Source organism: Antechinus flavipes, chromosome 2 (assembly GCF_016432865.1).
Source record: "Antechinus flavipes isolate AdamAnt ecotype Samford, QLD, Australia chromosome 2, AdamAnt_v2, whole genome shotgun sequence".
Classification (NCBI taxonomy): Eukaryota; Metazoa; Chordata; class Mammalia; order Dasyuromorphia; family Dasyuridae; genus Antechinus; species Antechinus flavipes.
This window is the reverse complement of record NC_067399.1, coordinates 643,732,729-643,757,174: the sequence shown is the minus strand read 5'-3', so window position 1 is coordinate 643,757,174 and position 24,446 is coordinate 643,732,729. Positions and strand designations below refer to the sequence as shown.

At 35.0% G+C, this 24,446-nt stretch overlaps 1 protein-coding gene across 4 annotated transcripts in view; it reads left to right on the top strand.

Moving 5' to 3' along the window:
• Positions 1 to 24,446, top strand: part of NEO1 (neogenin 1) — a 239,557-nt gene that overhangs the window by 65,683 nt on the left and 149,428 nt on the right. For all 4 annotated transcript variants that reach the window (XM_051982336.1, XM_051982335.1, XM_051982333.1 and 1 more), the window contains exons 2-4: positions 3,725 to 4,042; positions 12,253 to 12,528; positions 13,709 to 13,862. In XM_051982336.1, the coding sequence (XP_051838296.1) occupies positions 3,725 to 4,042; positions 12,253 to 12,528; positions 13,709 to 13,862 (748 nt within the window). The remainder of the gene's footprint in view (positions 1 to 3,724; positions 4,043 to 12,252; positions 12,529 to 13,708; positions 13,863 to 24,446) is intronic.

Genomic DNA, 24,446 nt, shown 5'->3' with positions numbered 1-24,446 from the left:
TAACAGACAAAGAGTCATCAGTAAAGAAATGCAAAGTGAAAGCTGTAAAACACAAGATTAACCAAAAGCTTCCCCGCCCCCAATCTTTTCTTTCATTGTCAGAGGGGTTGGGGAGGAGGAGGGGGAGTCCAGGCTAACATCTTAAGCACAGAAATCTATCCTAGAAATAAAAAGAATATTAATAAATAACAAATTCTTTACCCATTAATACTTACACTGCTAATTAAGGTTGGGGTAGCAGGGGAAACCATAAGGGAAATGTTTTTCTTAAGATAATGGAACACTTGCATAGTTTTTAGCTATTGTTCAACTTGTTATTGCAGTCTCTAGTCACACTTTGGGCATAAGTCAAGGCCACATTTTTTGGGGGGGGAGAGGGGAGGGGCTGAGGCAATTGGGGATAAGTGACTTGCCCAGGGTCACACAGCTAGGAAGTTTTAAGTGTGTGAGATTAGATTTGAACTGGGGTCCTTCTAACTTCAAGGATGGTGCTGTGGTACCTCCTAGCTACCCTAAGGCCACATTCTTATCAGTGGTCTTTTACTCCCATCCCAGTTAATGGCAGTTTAATTCTTTTTCTTTTAAAGTGTTAGTTATTTTACTGACTTTTTAATTCAGTCGTTTTAAAAAATCTTGGTTTTGCTTTCAGTTTTGTTCATCTTTGAGTCTCAGGATTTCCATTTAGGTGTTTAATTAGGGAGATTTAATTTATTTTCTAGTTTTTGTTTGTAAAAGTAGTTCATTGATCTGTTCTTTAACTTTTTGAATACACACATTGGTTGTTTTGTCTTGTTTTCCTTTTCTTTAAATTTTTGATTGTTTTTATGATGTATTCACTGACTTGCCCATTTGTTAGAATTAAGGTATTATGTTTTTGCTTAAAAGGCTATTGAATACAATTTTTCTTGCATGATAGTCGATTAAAAAATACATTTGATATTTCTGTTTTTCTCCATTTTGGGGGCAAATTTTTCATATTCTAATACATCATAAATTTTTTTATGAAAGTGCCTTATGTACTTGATAAATCAACATTCATTTCTATTCTTCAGGATTCCCAGGAATAGATCTTATCTAGATTCTCTGATTTCTATTCAGGTCCTTCAATATTTTTGCTTATTTTTTGGTTACATTTATCTAGGTCTGAGTGATAAATTAAGGGCCTCCACTATATTTTCACTCTCTATTTCTCCGTTTGACTTGATTTATTAGATCCTTTTCCTTAAGAATTTTGATATTGTGCAATTTAGTTCATATTTGCTTAGTACTTATATTAATTCATTATCTGTGCTGCCTTTCTGTAAAATGTAGCTTTCCTATTTATCTCTTTCAATTACATCTGGTTTTACTCTTGCTTTTTTTTTTTTTTTTTTTTTTTTTTTTTTTTTTTTTGAGATCATGATTGCCATTCTTGCCTTAAAATAACAACTTTACAAAATTTTATCTGAAACATAATAGATTCTGTTGCAAGCTCTTATTTTAAATTTGTGTGCATTCTTTTATTTCAGGTGTATTTCTTGCAAACAACATATTCTTGGGTTCTGATTTCTAATCCATTCTTTTCTCGTGTTTTATGAATGAGTTTTTCTCATTTACATTCACAGTTATTGTTAATTGAGTATTTCCCTCCCTACTATTCTGTTATGTTCTTCTTTCTCATTGTTTTTCTTCTTTATAAGTTTTTTTTCATTCTTACTAATCTTCATGTGTATTCTTCCTTCCTTTTGCCTACTTAGGCTGAGGAGGTATAAATGTTATCAACTTCTCCCCACACTTTTTGTATGGAATTCTATTTGGGTATACCAATTATAAGATAATTTCCCCCATTCTTCCTTTCTCTTCTCTTCACCTAACACAGTATTATTTGTCCCCTTCCTTTACATTTTTATTTTAAGATAATCAAAACATAACAGAACTTATTCCCAAACCTTCTGGGTACTTATGTTTCCTTTTTGTTCTCTGATGATAAGTTTTGAGACTATTATCATCTCCTCATATTAGAATGTCAGTAGTTTGTCCTTCTCTATGTTATGATCCTTCATTCGTGTTTTTCTTTTCATGTTTTTCTTGACTCTTGTGTTTGTACTTCAGTCTTTTACCTAGCTGTAGTCTTTAGAAATGCTAGGAAATGTTCTATTTCCTTTATTCCCTTGCAACATTATACTTTTGCTGGGTAGGCTATTAACTATAAACCTATATCTTTGCCATTCTTGAATATCATAATCCAAAATCTCCACTCTTTTTTAGTGAAGGCTACTAAATCTTCCTCTGGCTCCTTGGTATTTGAATTCTTACTTTCTGTTTGCTTGCAGTACTTTTTCTTTGACTTGACAGTAATTTGTCTGTAGAAGTTTTCTTTAGAAGATGTCTGGTTGTTTTTCCCTTTGATTTCTGTTCTGTTCTCTGGGTGTAAGAGTCCTGAGAAGAGTTCTTTTATAATATCTTGAAATGTGATGTCTAGGTTATTATTTAGTTGTGGTATTTAAGTGGTTCAGTGATTCTTAATTTTCTTTCACTTTTTTAAAAAATCAGTTTTGCTGTGAGATCTCTTACATTTTCTTTTTCTTTTTTTATCTTTATACCTGGTTTTAAGATTTCTTAAATAACTAGCTTGTACTTGAACAATTTTAACTTTTATGAAATTTTTTTTTGAATAAAGTTTTGTACCTCTTGTTCTAAGTTATCTTTTTCTGTGTCTTCAATAGCACTCATCTTTTTTCTCGTGCTCCCAGTTTCTTCCCCCCTTCCAACTCCCTAATACTCTAATTTGATCTTTAAGTCATTTTTAGCTTTTTTAAAATTCATGCTTTATCTTAGGAATTCTGGATGGGCTTTAACTCAAGTTTTAAATTTCACTTTGCTAATTGGTATTTTTGAGTCATTCTTTTCTTCTGGATTTGTGTCTGAAGCTTTCAGTTCATCATAAGTTTTTTATGGTGGATTTAAAAAAAATTTTTTTTGATCATCATTACATTTTGTAACTTGATTTTATGTTAAGGCCTTGTTTTGTATGCTCCTGGAAGGAAGGTCTAAGCTGAAGTTTTTGCCTTCTTGGGATCTTGCGCTGCTTTTGGGGGGTTTAAATTATTGTTTTTTCAGGATATCCAAGATATCCCTGGTTGGGGATCTGTAATGCTTCAGTGCTGCCAGTATTTTATGATTCAGGGTGAAGTCTGATCACTGCCCTTCTGCGCTGAGTTTAGCAAGTTGCTGAGCTGGGTTGTCTCTGAGCACAGTTACATAGCTACTACATGAAAATAACTTTAGAGGGAAAGACAGTAACAACTGGCTGAACTTGAAAAGATATAGGGGAAAGTAACTTTTGAGCTCAGTCTTCCAAAGGTCTCAAAAGGTGGTGAGAAGACAAAGCATACCAAGCACAAGAGACGGCGTTAAAGACATTAAGATAATAAGTCCATGTTCACAGCAAATAGACCTGCATGGCTGAATCAAAGAACCCATGGAGGATGATGTTTGGCATTTAAAACTCTTTTAAGTCTGTTTATAATCAGAGTATTTAAATTTGATCCCTTTTCTTGATCTTAGAGAAAGTATGCATTTTTCTGTATTGTATGTTGTATGTGACTTTTAAATTTGTTTTGCAGTCTAGAAGAAAAAAATTTATATATTACATATGTATATGTAGTTAATTAACTCAAAAATGCACAGGAGTTAGATGAAAACTTTTAAAAACTTTTTTCTCTTCCCCTTTCTGTTTATACAGGAGCCATTGTGAGAACGTTTACTCCCTTTTATTTTGTCGTGGAACCAGTGGATACCCTTTCAGTTCGAGGATCTTCTGTTATTCTAAACTGTTCCGCATACTCAGAACCTTCCCCAAAAATTGAATGGAAAAAAGATGGAACTTTTTTGAATTTGGTGTCAGATGACCGGCGTCAGCTACTGTCAGATGGATCTTTGTTAATTAATAGTGTGGTGCATTCCAAACACAACAAGCCTGATGAAGGATATTATCAATGTGTGGCCACTGTGGAAAGCCTTGGAACCATCGTAAGCAGAACAGCCAAGCTCACAATTGCAGGTAAATTCTCATAAGTGATTTATGGGACATTTTTTTCAACCTTCAATGAAAGCGAAGAACTCCATTGAAATTCTCTTGTATCCAGTGGTAGCATTTAATGAATTCATTCAAAAATATATTGAGTGCTTACTATGTTTAAGATACTTTTTTTAGGTAGAATGAAGGTTTAGGATATTGAAAAATACAGAAAGATATAATGTTAAGTGAATAAAAGGTATGAGTGTTTACCATAGACCAAATACAATTGCCATTCGTTTTTTTAAAATTTGTTTTTAAAATTGTTCAGTTCTAGATTCTCTCTCATCCTCATCCACAATTAAGAAATCATATATAAAGTTATGAAAAAATACTTCTATAAAAGTCAGGTTGTGAAAGAAAACATAGCTCTCCCCCTTAATGAAAATAAAAACCCTCAAGAAAATAAGTTATAGTTTTCATTTTTGAAGAGAATAATATTGGTGAAGGAATAACTATTTTGTTTAATAGCTGTAATGTTCTCCTTGGTTTGGTTTCTTTGGGGATCTCTGGGAGCAGCCTTCATTTCAGTTCAGTGATCACCACACGAGTACAGCCCGGTGTTAAAGTCCAAATCCTTTATTATCTCTTTCAAAGTCTTGTCTCCTTTCCTGGGGCCCGGTTAGCTTTCTTAGAGGCCTATCTCTCTCGTCTTAGTTCCAAGAGCTTGAGCTCCTGCTGCCAGTCCTTTGTCTTCTCTGCTTCTGCCTCTAGCTCTCTTCTCTGTGGCTCTCAGTCCCTGCTTATATACTCCACATTGAGTTTAAACCAATCATTACATCACTAGGAAACCATTATTTGTTGTAGGATTAAATCAGTGCTAAACTAGATTTAACCATTGTGTCCTCAATTCCACTTAGTACCTTGTTTCAAGTTCTGGCCCATAACAACTAGACTTGACCCAAGTTAGCCAAGAAAATTTGATATGTCACAAATTCATTTCCTGGTAATATTTTTTTATGTATTAACCAAGGAAAAACAGTGTATAATTTTAAGATGTTAAAACTCCTTAGAGAAATATTTTAAGATGGAAAACAAAACTGTATGGAAATTGCCCTAAACTTATTTGTAAATAATATTAAAAGAGAGCAAAGAAGATAATCCTTTTTACAACATTAGTGTTTGAAAAGTACAAAAAGTATATGAGTTATTGCGAATTTGAAGATGATGTATTGTCTAAAAATGTTTTCATTTTGTTGTCTCAAACAGTATCAGGATTTGTTATTTTTAAAAGAACAATACTGAGCTATGCAAACCGTGCATTCTATTTGAGGGAGTCAGATAATTTACAATAGTACGCAGCTCTTCAAAACAAAGAAAATACTCAAACAATTTTAAGAGAAAAAAAATTGAACCATACAGTGATTTTCTTTTTTTTTGTTTTTTAATAATCTGTTTGCTAGACAGTTTGATAAAAATATATGTGCTTAATAAATAAGTTACTGTGATGAATTTCCTCTGAATGTTCCTTTTTCTGTTCTGTTAAAAATGTATGATATGAGAGTAATCAGTGATGTTAAAATGAGTACTTGATTTTTTTTTTTCAGTCATGCCACCTTACTGCAGGAGATTATAGTTCTCTCAGTATTGGAATTTCTGCCTTCTTTTTTTCTATATTAATAATTCATTTTTGTCAGATATAGTAGGGATATGCTGTCAAAATATTCCTTGCTTCCCAACTTCCTTGACTCTTCCTGTACTACTATTATTTAGCTGTCCCTCCTTCTTTGTGGATTTATTATTCAAATCTTGACCCATCATCCTGAGGCCATTCTCTACTAACTCCCAAGGACATTTTTCTTCTTTCTTCAATTTCTTCTATCTCATATTCTCACATTCTTTCTCTTTTTCTCAGCACCTGCCCTCATACTAAGGAACTTCAAGGTTATACACTGATGCTCCCTCAGATATCCTAAACTTTCAGTTCCTCAATCTGTTCAATTATCATGACTTCCCTCCCTACTCTACCTTAACTACATGTAAAAATGGTCCTATGTTTGATGTTCTGTCCCTAGCTCTGCTTCTAGATTTGTCTTCATGTTCTGTGTCCTTCATTCTCATTTACTTCCTGAGGGAATCATGAACCGATTGTGTCCACTACAAAATTGTGTTATCCAGTCTCAATTAGAGGCTCCTCTGACAAGGCCTTCCTTTGCCTCTCTGTACTTTGTTGTCTATTCTGCTTTTCAAAGCAGCTGTTCTTAATCTTTGAGCCTCCATGGGCATTCCATTATGTGAGGGGTAAAATATGAAATAACTAAGGAAACAAAAGTATGAACTTCCAGGCATATTGATTTAGTAACCAATACATGCTAATTGCCTAACACTTGGGACTAGGCCTCTTTAGCTTAGTGCTAGGCCTTGGGGGGAGATTGATATTTTTGCATTAAAAGAAAATAGCAGGATAAAAAGCAGTATACAAGTTTAAATATTTTGATTTTCATTGGAAGGAAAAATTAGGGACTTTGCATGTTGGAAGAGGGAGAAAAAACAGGTACATTTCCCTGAAATTAGAAAAAAGAGGTGCCACTTCCCACAGAATCTTTATTCAGTCAAAGGATCAAGGTGGTGGATTAAGAACAGCCTCCCAGCTGACCTCTTTCAGCTTTTTCTTCTAAATAACTATAAAATAATGTCTCACAACAAATTTTGGAACACATTGAATTTGATGGAGTTTAGCAGAGAAATATGACCTGGAAGAATGACCTTTTTAGAGTATGTATGCCCTTAAGATAATTTTGCGTAGTTGAGTCTTCTGACAGTCTTTCTATATGTAAACATGTTCTGTCTCTCCATTGTCTTATAGGGTGATATTATCAATAACCTTTCACCATCACCCTCTGCAAGGTTTTACAAATAATTTTATTTTCTAAACCATTTGTTGCTTTTCACTGCTAGAGCTCTCTTTTAGTCAGAACACGTAATATTTCCTGATTTGTGTTTCCTTTTGGTTTTTCTTCTTGTGTGTGTATGTCTAATATCCTCTACTAAGTGAATTAGATTTTCATTGCAACCTGTGGGCAGGGACTTTTTTGTATTTCTGGTTGAGCATAGCTTTCCGTAAGGTTTTTCCCTAAAGACTTACACTTCAAAGTTAGAGGCTATGCCTCCTGATTAGTTCCCTCTACATCTCATTACAGGGATTATTTCCCTTCCATCATCTTAGCCTTATCAACAGCCTTATTCTTGAGGAACTTCTGTCCTGGACCCTATACTTTGAGTTACTGACTGCTTCTTAGAGACCATTGTTCTTCAGTAATGACTGACCATCTCCTCCACAGTCTTCTGGAGCTTTGATCCCTGGTCTCTTGAGTTGCCTTTCTTCTCCCTCTCTTCTCCCTTCTTAATTCTGGAAATGGGAACATTAGATGATCTCTTCCATTGTTCCTGGATGGTTTGTACCCACCTGTAATTACCCTGCGGTTGCATTCTGAGGCAGCTAGGAGACAGGAATAAAGATGACCTGAGTTTAAATCCAGCCTCAGACACTTAGTAGTTGTGTGACCATGGGCAGATCACCTCATCTATTTGCCTTCATCCATTGGAGAAGGAAATGGCAAACCATTCTAGTATCTTTGTCAAGAAAATCCCCTGGACAGTGTGGTCCATGGGGTTACAAAACAACAGCAAGAATGGTCCCTTTCTGGACCAAAGTGCCTCCTTCTAGCCATTTGAATGTAAACTGCTTGAGAGCAGAAGCTTTTTTTTTTTTTTTTTTTTTTGGAGGTGAAGGGTGATTATCCCTGCTCTTAGTAAAACTGCTTGGTATGCTTAAATGTTTATTCATTTATCCATCTGATTTTAGAAAATGATGCTAGTCTGTATTGATATTTGTACCAAATTTATTGTTTAATTATTCTTATTAATCTCAACTATTAAATGAAAGAATGCTGTGAGCATATTTTACATAGATTTTAGCAACATTTTTGATAAAGTGTGTCTAGTATTTTTGTGGCAATGATGAAAAAATATGGATTAGACAATATAACCCACAGAGATTCAGAATTAGTTGAATAGAAATTAGTTTTTAATGTTTCAAAGTTAACATGTCAGAGGATCCAGTGGAATGCTGTAGGGATTCGTGGCTGGTCCTCTGTCATTTAACATTTTTATTAACGATTTAGATAAAGATTTGTAGATGATATGCTTATAGGATTTGTAGATGACACAAAGCTGAAAGGAATAACTACCCAGAATAAGGATTTAAAAGGCTAAAACATGGGTTAGGTTAAAACAGATGAAATGAAATTCACTCAGGATAAATGTAGTCTTTATAATTGGATACAAAAAATACTAACTTCACAAATATAAAATGGGGGATTCATAGGTAGATAGTGGTTCTGTAAAAGATATGGAGAGTTTTAATGAACATTAAGTTTAATGTGAGACAGCAGTTTGATATAGCATCATAAAAAGTTAATGCAGGCTGGGGCTGTATTAAATGGAAGATCTTTTAGGAATGAGGAAATAGTTCCACTGTTCCCTGCTCACATCAAACTTCATCTGGAGTATTATGTTTAGTTCTGGTCATTCTAGAAAGGCATTCATCTGAAGAGTATCCAAAGGAAGGAAGAGATTGTGAAGGGCCTTGAGTCTGTCATTTGAAGATTGTCAGGAAATAGAAAAAACTTAAAATAATGTTGTTCCTTTTTTGTCTGTCTTTTAGGAAGCATAGTGCTTAGCAGCTGTTATTTCAGATCTCACACCTGTGTACTTCCCACTGGGACTTAAGCAAATCTGCTAGCATCTGATGAATGTTAATGGGTATCTTAGGGAATAGGGAAATAAAAGGAAAAGCTTTTTTATCTCCCAACCTCCCAAGTGACACCTTGACACCTTGACATTCAGATACTTATTTAATGATCATTCTGACGGAAGCTTTCTTCCCCTACATTATTAAATTCTCAGAATTACTATCTACTGTTAAATCTCTCTCTGATGAGAACTGAATATCTTAAGGGCTTTTCCTTCATTCTTTTTTAATGTAGGTTTGCCTAGGTTACATTGTCTGAATTTTCACCTGTAAATCACTCCTTTCCTTCATTTCTTATTACAAAGAATTAAAAAAAAAAAAAAAGACAAAGAGAAAAGAGGAAGATAGAGAATAATTCAGCAAAGCTATTGAAAAAATTCTGAAGTTGTATTTTTTGTTTCATATTTGTATAGTCTACCTCTGGAAAGGAATAGTTTAAATGTTTTTCTCATATCTTTTTGGATCCAAGCTCATTCTATGAACTTTTGCAATGTTTATTTTTTGTTGTTGTTTTGTGGTTATTTTCCATTTTCCTTGGTTGTTATTATATGTATTGTTTTCTTTGATCTGCCTACTTTACATTTGTTTTGCTTTTCTGTATTAGCCATGTAATTTGATTCTTATATCACAGTAGTATTTGATTACAATTCATATGCCATTATATATTTACCCATTTACCTACTTGATAGAGATCTACTTTGTTTCTAATTCACAAAATGCTACTATTCTTATTTTGGTGTATATACAGTCTTTCATTTTTCAGTTACTTACCTGGCATTTATCTATAGGAACAGAATCTCTGCATTGCTATGAACATTTTAGCTATTTATTTGTTAAATTCCAAATTGCTTTCTGGAATGTTTGTACTAATTTATAGCTCTACCAACAATGCATCATTGTGCCTCTCTTTTTAACCTTTCTTCTCCATTCTTTTAATTTATGGGCTTTTTGTCCAGTATGAGTTTTCTGTTATGTTTGATATATATATATATATATTAGATGCATCATACTTTATATAAACTCCTGTCTATATATATATATATATTAGATGCATCATACTTTATATAAACTCCTGTCTAAACTGATGCAGATATCACTTATAACTTTATATAATGCTTCTAACATGCTTTTTACTCCTCTCCTGGCTTTGCTTTTGACTCTCCAGGCTTCATGCCCTGATTTGAGGTTGGATGGTAGAGCAACTGACTACTCCCAAAGCCTTCCTGATCAAAATGCAGACAGCTACATTTTTCTATCAGGTGCCCTTTTAGTTTCCTCTCTAAGGAATACTATCCTCCCTCCTTCCTGGGGAAGAACAATTCCTCTCTTCCCCCTTTTTTCCTTTTGTGTTGATTTCTCCCATTTGGTTTAAGCTCCTTGAGGGCAAAAATGTGCTCCCTTCCTTTTTTTAAATTTATATCTTTAGCACTTAGCTTAGTGCTTCTGCATATAGTAGGTGACTAATGAATTCATCATGCCCTAGCAGCCATCTCACTCTTTGCCCTAGTGGGTCTCACCTCCAATTGATGAGTTATTCATGTAATTTCCATTTTTGAGAAAGGACCCAGGCCAGCCATACTCACTCCTTCAGTCCTCTCCCAGCTCTCCCTCCTTAATGATCTTTTTTGGGTACTTTCTCTCCCTCTTCACTCCTGTTTTGAACTCTCTTTTATGTGTTGTCTGGTCTCTTCCCCATTACACTGTAAGCTCCGTGGATAGTGGGATGATAGTTCTTTTTGCTAATGTTTATATCCACAACTCTTAGTGGGCACAGAGGAAGCACTCAATAATTGCTTGTAGACCATAAAGACTTCTAAAACGTCAGTTGTGGTTATGTGTATTCAGTTTCTTGTTTTCCTTTCCAAGGGAGAATAATTTGTCTCTACCTGAGTCCTCTTGCACTGCCTCAGCATGGAAGGAAGATGAGTGTGCTTAGAGCTATCTGTGCAAGGGGAGCAACAGCCAGGCCAGAGCCTTTGGAGTGGGGACGTGATCGAGGGCCTGACCGTGGGCCCAATTGTGGGCCTGATTGTGGGCCTGACCAGCTTCCTTCTAAAAGGCTTATTGGCCAGAGGTTTGGCCACTGAATTCAGAATTCATTTTGGCCATAACTCGTGTGAAGCACATGACCAAGTCCTCCCACCCAAGCCCTTAAGTCTGTGACTTTTTTCACTCTGTGCCAACCTTGTTCTCATGGATCTCACACTTTCCTGAATTTGAGTGGGAAGGCTGCAGTATTCTGTTTCTGCCTCAATTTGAAAATCCACTAGATGTATAGTGTGTAAGGCAAGGAGGTACTTGGAAGGAGGAAGAGCCGAGTTTAAATCCTGCATATATTACTTAGCAGCATATGATCCCAGACAAGTCATTGTACCCACTCCTGCCTCAGTAAAATAAAGCATTGGTTGGATTTGATTTCCAAGGTACTTCTAACTCTAGGTGGATGACTTTAAGTGCTCCTGTGAATGCTCTCCACTGTGTTTAGTTGCATTTTACAACCATTGCCTCCATTTCTTAGATGTTCTCAGACTGTTGGAGCCTTGATATTGCCAAATTACTATAACTGCACTGATCAGATCTTTTTGTACACATTTTATTTGTTCCTTTGAGTCTGTGTTTAAGCATTTTCCCCAAGGAGACATTTAGTTCTATTTGTTTATTACCCATATATGGCACATTTGTCTTTAACATTCTGAGACCACATCTATGATTGTGGATTGACCCTCTGGTGCTTTTTGCTTGTAGTCCCTAATTTCATTAGTTCTTTTTGGGGAATTTTCCCACTGAAAGTTCATTTTAATTTTAACTCCCTCTTGTTTAGATTACCCTTGCTTTAAGTTAATTTGAGGTTTTTAACTTGGAGTAGAGAGGACCTAAGAGAAATTAGATAGCCATTTGTATTCTTTTCTGATCCAGCTGTTTACTTCTCAAGTTCATCATTTTGTCCTATTATATTCTTGTTTCATTTTTATACTCTTTTTAATATTTTAAATACTGTAGTCCATGCTTGGCTAAAGTGGATTAGTGATAGAAATGGTAGTCTACCTAAGAATCAAAGGATAGAAGACTGAGGCAGATGGAAGTGTAAATTTTGTCTACGAATAAATATGCAGAAGAAACTCCCTTTACCATTACATATTGGCACCTGTCATAAAATTTAAAGACTTACAGAGTCTCCTGAGGAACTGGGAAGCTTAAGTGATTGTTTAGGGGGTGTCACATGGCCAACCTGTGACAGAGGTAGACCTTAAACACACTTTTTCAATTCCAGAGGCCAGTTTTCTCTATGTAGCCTCCAGGTGATTTATTTATCATAACAAAGCAGTTTATGTCATATAAATTTTAACATTTTTCAAAGATTTTTGTATTCAAGGGATGGCACTACATTTCTGAGCATTGAATTAATGACTTTCATCTTTCTTTCCCTTCCCATCCCTTTTAGGTCTTCCCAGGTTTGCCAGTCAGCCAGAATCCTCATCAGTCTATGCTGGAAATAGTGCAGTGCTCAGCTGTGAAGTCAATGCTGATTTGGTCCCATTTGTGAGGTGGGAACAGGATCGACAGCCACTTGTTTTGGACGACAGAGTCATGAAACTCCCAAACGGAGCTCTGGTTATCAGCAATGTTACAGAAGGAGATGGAGGGCTTTATCGTTGCATAATTGAAAGTGGTGGACCGCCTAAGTACAGTGAGGAGGCTGAGCTGAAAGTGCTTCCAGGTATGAAGTTGTTTCATATATGTCTGCTTCTTGTCATTTCTAAATAGAGAGGTCTCTGTGTTCATTAGAATGTGGGTGTTTGGCTTATCTGTGGAAAAATATAATCTGCCATCTTTGCAACAAGTCTTGGTTTACAACACTTTTGAAAGGAGCTTCTATGTGGTGCATCCTCAAGTCAAATCTAATAGTAATAAATAGTCAAGTTCAATATCATCCTGTATACTTAGGCTGCTTTAATGTCTACTCCTTTCCTGATGTGTTTTCACAACAGTGTTCCCTTTCAAGGAGTTTGATTTCAGAATCCAAAAAACTGAGATTAGCTCTGTGGAAGTTCCTCATTTATAGATTTCCCTACCTTCCTATTTTCAGAGATTTAAAAAAAAGTTTTTGTATCCTTAGCACTGGCTTCACTAACTGATAAAATGAGCTTATATACAAATATAAAATATATGTAAATGCTTGTAGAATGGTTGATAATAGATGAATGAAAATAAAAATGCACAAGTGATTTCATAATATATTAAAATATGATTTAAAAACTAAATAAAAATTTATGTTTTATTCACAATATGGGTGTTTATTGAAGGATCTCTCATGATTCACTAGGGGAACATGCCAATAATATAGTTTTGTCCTCTGCACAAATTGGTGCTTTGATTGGATATCTGAATTTAGTAATGTTCTTCCTACCTTCTACCATCAGCTACTGTGAAACTTTTGATATAACTTTCTCTTGATCTCTGTCTACCTCTCTTTCTCTCCCCTAATCCTTTTGCCATGCCCCTCCATTTACATTGTTACTTGGAATGCCTTACTAAATCACCTTAGCCCCAAGTTATCCTTTCTCGTACTTCCTTTGACACTTTGATTATTGCCATTTAGCACTTCCAAGCTAGTGTTTTAGTTTTGTGCACATCTTTTCCATTAAATTGTTTCTTGAAGAATAGGGCTGTGTGTTAAATTTACATCTTTATGTTTCTGTGACTCATACAGTGTTTTTCATATTGTGGACAATATTTTTGAATTAATTTGTTGAAATAGATTTTCATATACACACTCTTGCTGCTTAATATAATAATATTATAATTTAAAGATATGAATGGAATTCAGTAATTGGATGTAAGGAAATGGCTTAAATTGTTCATTGTTAACCATTGTCCCTTATTTTGGAAACTTTTAGATCCTGAGATTCCATCCAGTTTGGTGTTTTTGAGCCAACCTTCTCCACTAATCAAAGTTATTGGGCAAAGTGCAATCTTGCCATGTGTTGCATCAGGAGTTCCTACACCTGTCATCAGATGGACAAAAAATGAAGAGACCCTTAATCCAGAAAGGTAAATGGTAGCTGGTTTAAACCTTTCTACAACTAAATTAAGACTAAGATTCACTTTGATCTCATTACAGACTTCTGTTATGCAACATTTTAAAAACTTTGTGTTTGCTATGTCTGATAAGAATTGTAAGGTAAGGGAGAAGGACTTTTAAAATGTGAAGAAATGACTCTTTAATCTTGTACTCTTGCATTAATATCCCTCCTGCTCTAGAATTCATTCACTAACCCACCTTCTTACAGAATTTTGACCAAACTGCTCTGTCCCTCCTCTTCTTAAATTGTTAGCCTCCTTTAAAAGCACAGATTCTTTACCTTTTTTACATGGACACTCTGATTCTCTGGAAAAACCTATGGACCCCTTTCCATAATACTTAATGCATAAAATAATACATTAGATTATATAGGAAGCCAATTATGTTGACATACAATTTTATATTTATATGTATATTCAAAGTTCAGGGATTCAGGGTTAGGAACCCATGCTTTAAATCCTAACTCACAAACTACTTTCTACATGAAAACTCCTTGATCAGTATTGACCTTTTTCCTCTCAGACTTCATATAGAACCAGAAATTTCCCCTCCTTAAACTCTCCAATTGTAGTATCTGTATATGCCCTAGAAAATAGCCACTAGAGTTTATTGATTCAGAGTGGGTTGTGTAAGTGATGTGGTCAGTCCTTATTTGGGAACATCAGGTTGGTAGCTGAATGGAGCATGGACTGGAGTGGGGAAAGATTTGTGGTAGGGAGACCAACCTGGGGGCTTATGGTGTAGTACAGGTTTGAGGTGCCCACCCTAGAGCACAGTAGGGGTCAGAGGAGAGAAGGGTTCTGATATGAGTCAGCAGGGTTTGGTGAAGTCTGGGAATAGAGGGGATCTGTGCTGGTATCTGAGTGATGAGCCTGCAAGGATTGCGGAGAGAAAAACTTAAATCCACAATTGTAAGTTTTTCCAAAGAAGTACATGAGAGAAAAGACAAATTGAGAATAAAAGTAAATGTAAGTGAAGGACACTGTAGGAGAAGTGGAACTAAAAGCACATGATGTTTATACAAGTAAAGCACATTAGTCTCAAGGGCAGCATAAGTTCAAACAATTTAGGGATTATTGGCCTTCCTGAAAAACATAATAAATCAAAAAACCAGAACACCATAGTGAAAGAAATAATAAAGAAAACCAGAAATCCTGAGAATAGGGAAATGGGATTGTTTCCAAGGGGCAGGACAAGTGTCAGGGAACAGGTAGGAAATAGAGAGGTTGTGTCAAGTTGGTGTAAGATTGAAAAGAAATAACTTTCTCATCTTTCAATAAACAGAGGAGCTGCAAGATAATCTAAGCAAAGAGGGATTTAAAAAGGGAGAACTTTTTAGTTCTTGACTTGGTGATGGTTACTGAAGAATATTCTTATGGTGAGAGATGAACTTTTTTTTTCACTTGAAACTTTTTATTTTCAAAACATATGCAAGGATAATTTTTCAACATTGATCATTGCAAACCTTATGTTCCAATTCCCCCCCCCTTCTCTGCATTCTCTCCCCTAGATGGCAAGTAATCCTATATATGTTAAATCCAATGTATGCATACATATTTATACAGTTATCTTCATGCACAAGAAAAATCTGATCAAAAAGGAAGAAAAATTGGAAAGAAAATAAAATGCAAGCAAACAACAACAAAAGAATGAGAATACTATGTTGTGATCCACACTTAGTTTCCACAGTCCTTTCTCTGGGTGCAAATGGCTTTCTTCATCACAGCATCATTGGAACTGACCTGAATCATCTCATTATTGAAAAGAGTCATGTCCATCAGAATTGATCATTGTATAATCTTCTTGTTGCCATGTGTAATGATCTCCTGATTCTGCTCATTTCACTTAGCATCAGTTCATGTAGGTCTCTCCAGGCCTCCCTTCCTGATCATTTCTTGCAGAACAATAATATTCCATAACATTGATAGACCATAACGTATTCAGCCATTCTCCAACTGATGGGCATCCAGTTTCCAATTTCTTGCCACTACAAAAAGGGCTGCCACAAACATTTTTGCACATATGGGTCCCTTTCCCTCCTCCTAAGATCTCTTGAGATATAAGTCCAGTAGAAACACTGCAAGATCAAAGGGTTTGCATATTTTATAGCCCTTTGGGCATAGTTCTAAATTATTCTCCAGAATGGTTGGATCATTTCAAATTTCCGCCAACAATATATCAGTATCCCACTTTTCCCACATCCCCTCCAACATTCATCATTACCTTTTCCTGTCATCTTAGACAATCTGAGAGGTGTAGTAGTGGTACCTCAGAGTTGTCTTAATTTGCATTTGAGAGACATACTTTTTAATGGGAAATAGGGACTTTCAATTGTATCTTATCTTCAGGAATTTGGTACACAGAAATGCCTCTATGGACAATATCCTGCTTCAGGAAAAGGGAAATCGGGGCTTTGTGGGCAGCCATTAATCAGAAAATGGAAGTGTGTGGTCTAGAGAGAAGATTCTATTATTGACAAAAAAAATTTCCTAGATGGGAGAGGCCATAGTAGTGGTCAAAATAAAAAAAAAAAAGCATAGGGAAATGGCTGCCATGGTGAGGCTTATGTCCTCACCTCTGTTGGTTTTTTTTTTTTTTCTTCTGTCCTCACCTGGCACAATTCTTGGCATTTAAAAACAGTTATTGAATATTGGCTGCTTTTTGACTCACTACTTCCCTTAGAAATTGATAGTCCTTAGAGTCAGGCATAATAGAAAAATGAGAAAAAGGAAGGGGGATGTGATCTACAAGGCATTAATATTACAATTCTTTAGAAGATTAAATTTTATTTTTTTTAATTATATTTTTATTTCAGTAAGTACTTCCCAATTACTTGTGAAATGTTTTTAAACATTAATTTTTTAAAATGAATATGATCTAGATTATACATGTGAAGTCATATAAAACAATTTACATGTTAGCTATGTTGCAACAGAAAACATACCCAAATATATCAAAGAGAAAAAAGAAAAGTATGCTTCTATCTGTACTTAGCATTCATCATTTTTCTCTCTGGAGGAGGGATAGAAGTTTTCATCCTGGATCCTTTGGAATTGTCTTGGATCATTTGTTGTCTTGATCATAATAGTTAAAATTTTCCCACTTGGTCATTGTTTTAGCATTGCTGTTCTAATGTACAATATTCTCTTAGTTCTGCTCACTTCACTTTGTATCAGTTCATATAAGTACCAACTCCACAGTAAATTAAAATTAAACATTGGAAAATATTTAGATGAAGAACATAAACAATAATGAAGAGTAGAAATTTAAATTTTCCTTAGAGAATAAATCATGTAGTGATAAAAGCATTTGGAATTTGGATTGAAAATATTTAAAATCTATAAAATTTGGCACTATAATCTTTAGGCCTTTGTGTGCTATATCAATATTCTTCAAACATGTCTGCAATCTCATTGCTTGAGGTATTCTTTCTGATGGGATAGATTGTAAGCCATCCATACCTGCCCAATTCTGTGTTACTCTAGTCCATGTCTTCCCATTTGTTCTCTACTGGGCACCCATCTACCATTCTAGAGGATTTCTTCACTTTATCTTGAAGTTGTATCATAGAATGGAGCAATGTGTGGCTAATATTATAACATATCATATAATTATGCATTGTATAATTAGCATAATTTAAATGTTACATAAACATAGATATAAGTAATTTTATGTACACATATATTGATTTTAAGTGAATGACCATATTTTCTTATGTTGTGAAGAATTTGAAACCAAAGCCATATTAGGAATAGTTGGAGAAAAAGAGACCAGTTTTCAATCACTTTTTATCAATTTTAAAACACTAATACCAAATCCAGAATTAGATTTTATTTATTTGTCTATGTATTTATTGTTGATTTATTGTGATAGAGAATAAAAATAAATATAAAAAATAATAAGTCAAAAGGAGGCACATTTTGATGAGAAATGTTTAGCAAATGGGGCTATTTGGAAATGAAACAGGTTACCTTTTTAGATATTGAATTCCCCATCCCTGGAAGTGTTTGTTTAAACAGACCATTATTATTATTTTATGCTTCATCCATTAATTAAGCTTCATTTCCCAACATTTATTGTTTCATTCTATAGCAAGGCTCCTTCAGCAGTTCATCCAACCAGATGTCACTTTTACTTAAAGGAACTTAAGGAAATTTGAATCTGATACCAGGACTTAATTTCACAGTGATTTTGTTATTTTTAAGACCATCTGGATGTTGGCTGGTCCAACCTGTATTTTATGTTATATAGGATATCTACTTTCAGCAAGATTTTAGTTAAATCTATGTATTCTGTCAATTTAACTTTGATTTCCCCCATCAGAGAGTGTTTTGGATATATAGATTCATAGGAAGCACAGCTGTGGTAAGGTTTCTCCACAAAATATATGTGCTAAAATTTTCTTTGGAAAAATTTAAATTTTCATTCATAAATTTTCATAGATCTTAAGATTCACAAGTAAATAATTCTAAAATAAATAGAAATGGATAGTGTTCAGCAGTATCCATTTTCACAGTTATCACATTTTATTTCTGTGAATAAGTACCGTGATTAAGGAAAGACTTAAAGAATATGTGATAGCGTATTAAACTGAAAATTAAGTAAACTTAAAAGTAAGTAAAGTAAATCTGAAATTTCCCTGTTATTTCATGCTTTCCTTCTTTACCTCCTTTTGTAATCCAGGACTTCCCTCAAGATTCATCTCAAGCAACATTTTCTTTGTAGGTTTTTCCTGGTACCCTTCCCACCCAGCCCCAACGTTACCTTGTATTTGCTTTTTATAGACTTTTATCCATATACCTGCTTCTCCATTCTTGGGCAAGCTCTTTTGAGAACATAGGCAATTTTAGTTTTACCTCATGAAGTGAGTGCATAGACTCTGCAAATACAAACTCTAAAATATTTCTCTGATGCCAGTTCTTAGAAGATCAGTCTGGAATAGAATTGTAAGAGAAAGCCTTGTGTAGAACGGAGTCACAAGGAAGATTAGACATTTCCAGCTCCCTCTCAAATGTGAGAATACAAAGAGAAGGGGGTTCCTGAATAGAGTAGTACAGTACCTTGGTCAGTGGACATGTCATGGATGATGAGCTGCTGAGGTGAGACTAGAACTCGAGCTAGATAAGTAACTCGGAGAAAAAAGGAGGGCACTCTCCCAAAAAGCCAGAAAGAGTGTCCAGGATGAGATGCAAAGGCACTAACAGTATCAAATGACAGGTCTAGAAGGATGAGGCTTGAGCAAAGGTCATTAGTTTTGACAATTAAAGAGATCACTGGTAACTTTAAAGAAGCAATATCAATTGAGTGATAAGATTGGAAGCCAAGATGTGAAAAGGCTTAGAAGAAAGTGAGAACAGAGGGAATAGTGTAGTTAGATTTTTTTTCCCAAAAAAGTTTGTCTGGGAAACATGAAAGATTTAGATTTTTAGGTAATAAAGATGATTTCTTTGCGAAGATTTTTTGTATTTTGTGTCTTCTGTTTTTGCATGTTTTGTTTTATTTTAAGATGGACGGTTTGGACATGTTTGTAGACAGCAGGGAATGGAACCAGTAAATAGGGAAAAATTGAAGTTTTTAGACAGAAGAGATGATAGTAGGGAGAAAGTTCTGTATAGGAAGGAAGGAGATCTTGGACACATAATCATAGATACAGAGAGATTAGGTGGCCATTAAGAGGAAAGTTCACTTAAGATGAAAATTAACCAGAGACTAGACTGAAGTTATAAATAGTAAGGGATATGCAAACTATTTGAAAAAATAGTGAAAGGAGTCCTATCAAATTCCTTTTATGACACAGATGTGGTGCTGATACCTGAAACCAGGTAAGGTGAATGAAAACAGAGAAAGAAAATAATAGGCCAATTTCCCTAATTAATATTTGTTGTGTCCTGCTTATTAGAGCCCTCAAGTTGGGGTGACAAGATGTGCTTTCTAGAGCCCCTATGCTGGGATGATAAAAATATACCATCTTAAGTGAAGGAGTGATGAGGCGAGACTCCCAAGTATAGTGGAAATATGGAGTTCATTTATTCCAAGTTCTTTCCCCCTTATATACCCTCATACCCTTATATAACCAAAACAGCACTGCTCATGTGCTAAGTATATATTGCACATGTGGGACCACATAAACAATTTCTATTGTATGTAGTTTGCCACCTGATATCACTCTTTGCCGCCTGGTATCACTCTGCTTCAGTCAACACACAGGTTGTCACTGCCCCCTGACTTCTCAGGAAGACTGTGAGCCCTTAGAGGAGAAGGGAAGCTGAGCCAGACATTATTAGCAGGTTCCCTCTGGGCTGAAGGGTCTTATACCTTACCCAGAGTTCCCCCATTGTCTAAAGTCCTCTACAAATATTGATGCAAAAATCTTAAATAAAATATTAGCAAAGAGATTACAGCAAGTCATCCCCAGGATAATACACCATGACTAAATAAGATTTATACCAGGAATGCAGGACTAGATCAATATTAGGAAAAACAATTAGCATAATTGACTATATCAATAACCAAACTAACAAAAACCATATGATTATCTTAATAGATGCAAAAAAGCATTTGATAACATCCAACACCCATTCTTATTAAAAACATTAGAGAGTGTAGGAATAAATGGAGTTTTCCTTAAAATCATCAGTAGCATCTATTTAAAACCATCTGTAACCATCATATGTAATGGGGACAGATTAGAACAATTCCCAATGAAATCAGGAGTGAAACAGGGTTGCCCACTATCACCATTATTATTCAGTATTGTATTGGAAATATTAGCTTTGGCAATAAGAAAAGAAAAATAGATTAAAGGAATTAGAGTAGGTCATGAGGAAATCAAATTATCATTCTTTGCAGATATGATAGTATACTTGGAGAATCCTAGAGAATCAACTAAAAAACTAATAGAAACAATTCATGACTTTAGCAAAGTTGCAGGATACAAAATAAATCCACATAAATCATTAGTATTTTTATATATTACTCATGAAATCTAACAGCAAGAAATACAAAGAGAAATTCCACTTAAAATAACTGTTGATAATATCAAATAGGGAGTCTACCTGCCAAGGCAAAGTCAGGAACTATATGAACACAACTACAAAACACTTTCCAGACAAATAAGGTCAGATCTAATCAATCGGAAAAATATCAAGTGCTCATGGTAGGCCAAGTGATTGTAATAAATTTATCTACTTATTCAGTGCCATACCAATCGAACTCCCAAGAAATTATTTTTCAGATCTAGAAAAAATAAAAACAAAGTTCATCTGGAGAAACAAAAAGTCAAGAATTTCAAGGGAATTATTGAAAAAGAATGCCAATGAAGGTGGCCTGGATTTGCCAGTCCTAAAACCACAAAGCAGCAATCATCAAAACCATTTGGTACTGGCTAAGAAATAGTGTAATGGGCTGAGGCTTGAGTTGATGCACTGAGGTCCCAAGCACATGAGGCTAAATAGTAATTGGACCATACTCTATTAATATATAAGCTTGGAGAAAGAATGGCCCCCGCCCACTCTTTGTGCAAGTCCTAATGTGTTGTATAGGAAATGATGATTCTGGTGGGTGGAGGCAGGAGAGTGAAAAAGGAAGGGGAGGAGAGCTCAGCCCTCACTTATCGCAATCCTTCTTGCCCATATTGCTATCACAATTTTTTCTCACCTCTCCACTTCAATAAAGACTGAAGATTTTTCCCTTAATCTGAATTCCTGACTCTGGCTGATTTTAAATACGCGGTCATTACAAAATAGAGTAGTTGATCAGTGGAATAGGTTAGGTTCACAGGACAAAATAGTCAATGACTATAGTAATCTAGTGTTTGACAACCCCAAAGACCCCAGTTGTTGGGATAAAAAGTCACTATTTGACAAAAACTGTTGGGAAAATTGGAAACACCTAACACCTATATCAAGATAAGGTCAAAATGGGTTCATGATTTAGACATAAAGAGTGGTATTATAAGCAAATTAGAAGAACAAAGGATATTTTACCTTTCAGATCTATGGAGAAGGGAGAAATTTGTGGCCAAAGAAGAACTGAAAATCATTATTGAACAGAAAATAGATAATTTTGATTATATTAAGTTAAAAAGTTTTTATACAAACAAAACTAATGCATATACGATTAGAAGGAAAGCAATAACCTGGGAAAACATTTTTGCATTCAAAGGTTCTGATAAAGGCTTCATTTCTAAAATATGGAGAGAATTGGCTCAAGTTTATAAGACGTAAAGCCATTCTCCAGTTGATAACTGGTCAAAGGATATGAATAGATAATTTTCATATCAAAAAACTGAAACCATTTCTAGTCATATAAAAAGGAGCTCTAAATCACTATTGATCAGAGAAATGCAAATTAAGAAAACTCTGAATTACCACTACATATCCGTCAGATTGGTTAAGATGACAGGAAAAGAAAACGATGAATGTTGGAAGAGATGTGGGAAAACTGGGACACAAATACATTGTTAGTGGAGTTGTGAATTGATCCAATCATTCTGGAGAGCAATTTGGAATTATGGCTAAAGGGCTCTCAAATTGTGCATACCCTTTGATCCAACAGTGTTTCTACTGGGATTATATCCCAAGGAGATCTTAAAGGAGGGAAAGGGACCCACATTTTTGGCACCCCTTTTCATAGTGGCAAGAAACTAGAAACTGAGTAGATGCCCATCAGTTGGAGAATGGCTGAATAAGTTATGCTATATATGTTATGGAATATTATTTTTATAAGAAATGATCAGTAGGATGATTTTAGAATGGCTTGGAGAGACTTACATGACTCGATGCTAAGTGAAATGAGCAGAACTAGGAGATCATTATACATGGCAACAAGAAGATTATACAATGATCAATTCTGATAGACGTGACATTTCCAATAATGAGATGATTCAGGCCAGTTCCAATGTCCTTGTGATGAGAGCCAAATACACTCAGAGAAAGGACTGTGGGAACTGAATGTGGATCATGACATAGCATTTTCACTGTTTTTGTTGTTGTTTGCTTGCATTTTATTTTCTTTCTCATTTTTTCTTTTTGATTTGATTTTTCTTATGCAGCAGGATAATTGTATAAATATGTTTGTACATATTGGATTTAATGTATATTTTAACATGTTTAACATATAATGGATTATTTGCTTATCTAAGAGATGGGTGGGAAGGGGAGGAATTGGAACACCAGGTTTTGTAAAAGTTAATATTAAAAAAATTATCCATGCATATGTTTTGAAAATTAAAAAGCTTTAATAATTTTTTTTTTTTAATGGTAAGGAATGATGTCCCAGAGTTGTGAGATTGTCTTTCTGTAACGAAGGCCCAGTCGCATTTAGATAAATTTGTAGCAGTGTCAATGTTCTGAGTTGCATTTTTCCCCAGTTCCATTTAGCAGTACTTAAGTAGTAGCAGAGGAGACAGATAGTGAGAATGATCTGTATTTGGAATTTGGCAAGAAATGATTGGGATGGGACAAAGAGGTAAAAAAGTCCAAGACTAAAGGAGAGTATGGAAATGAACCAGTTCATTAAGGGAAAGAAAAAAAAAGTGAATTCAGAAAGCAGGAATAATAATCCTGAGAAAGTACTGCTGAATTATGGAATTGGAGGCATCAGAATAGAAAGAGTAGATTTAGAAAGGATAAGATATGGGAAAAATCGGAATGATAGATTATGATCAGATAGACAACCATTTTGAGTTTTTATTAAGGAAACAAAAAGCAGAGATGAGGTTGTACCGTGCCCATGTCAGTGCATGGTATAGTAAGAGAAGAAATCATGGTCTTAAAGATATGAAGGAACTGGGAGGTTAGGGTATTTAAAGAAGTATTAACATTAATGCTGAAGTCCATTAGCACAAACACTGGAATTGGATGGGAGAGAAAGATTTTGAGACAGAAACTGAACACTTTGAGAAAGGAGGTAGCTTGAAGGCTGGTTAAAAGTTTTATTAGTGTGAACTTCGAAGAGATTGCTGATTTGAGACAATGGGAAAAACTGGTAAGTTAAAGAGAAAGTACAGCCACTGATAAAGAGGATAGTTAGGGACAAAGTATTATCTTGTTGGGGAATGAGAGCTCTTGGAGAAGAAATAGATGAGATTATCATCCAAGAAAAAGCTTTAGAATGAAAAGAAGTTTGCGTGAGATTGGAAAGAATTTAGTGAAAGGGTGGGCAAAATTAAGAGTTGAATGGGAAGAGATAAGAAAATGGGAGACAGGGATTATGGATAGCTAGTGATTAATACAGTGAGTGATATTTAAAATAACCAGTTAGTTTGCTATATTGGAGGTAGTTAATGTCAGACAAATGTCAAACCAGTATTTTCAACAATTAGACCCCCCCCTTCCCCCCAACTCTCAGTCTTCCTTTTGAGAATGACAGCCTTTGGCCAGGGGCTTCTATATTTCATCCAAACTCCTTATCTAGTAATCTACTAAGCTTTTATTCCAATGATTATCATCAGAATACTCTAAACATGTGTGAAATGTCCAGGAGAGTGTTTGGTTGTGAGAAACTACTTATAACCTCTTACGTTTTAGAAATTTTTAAAAGGCCTGACATGA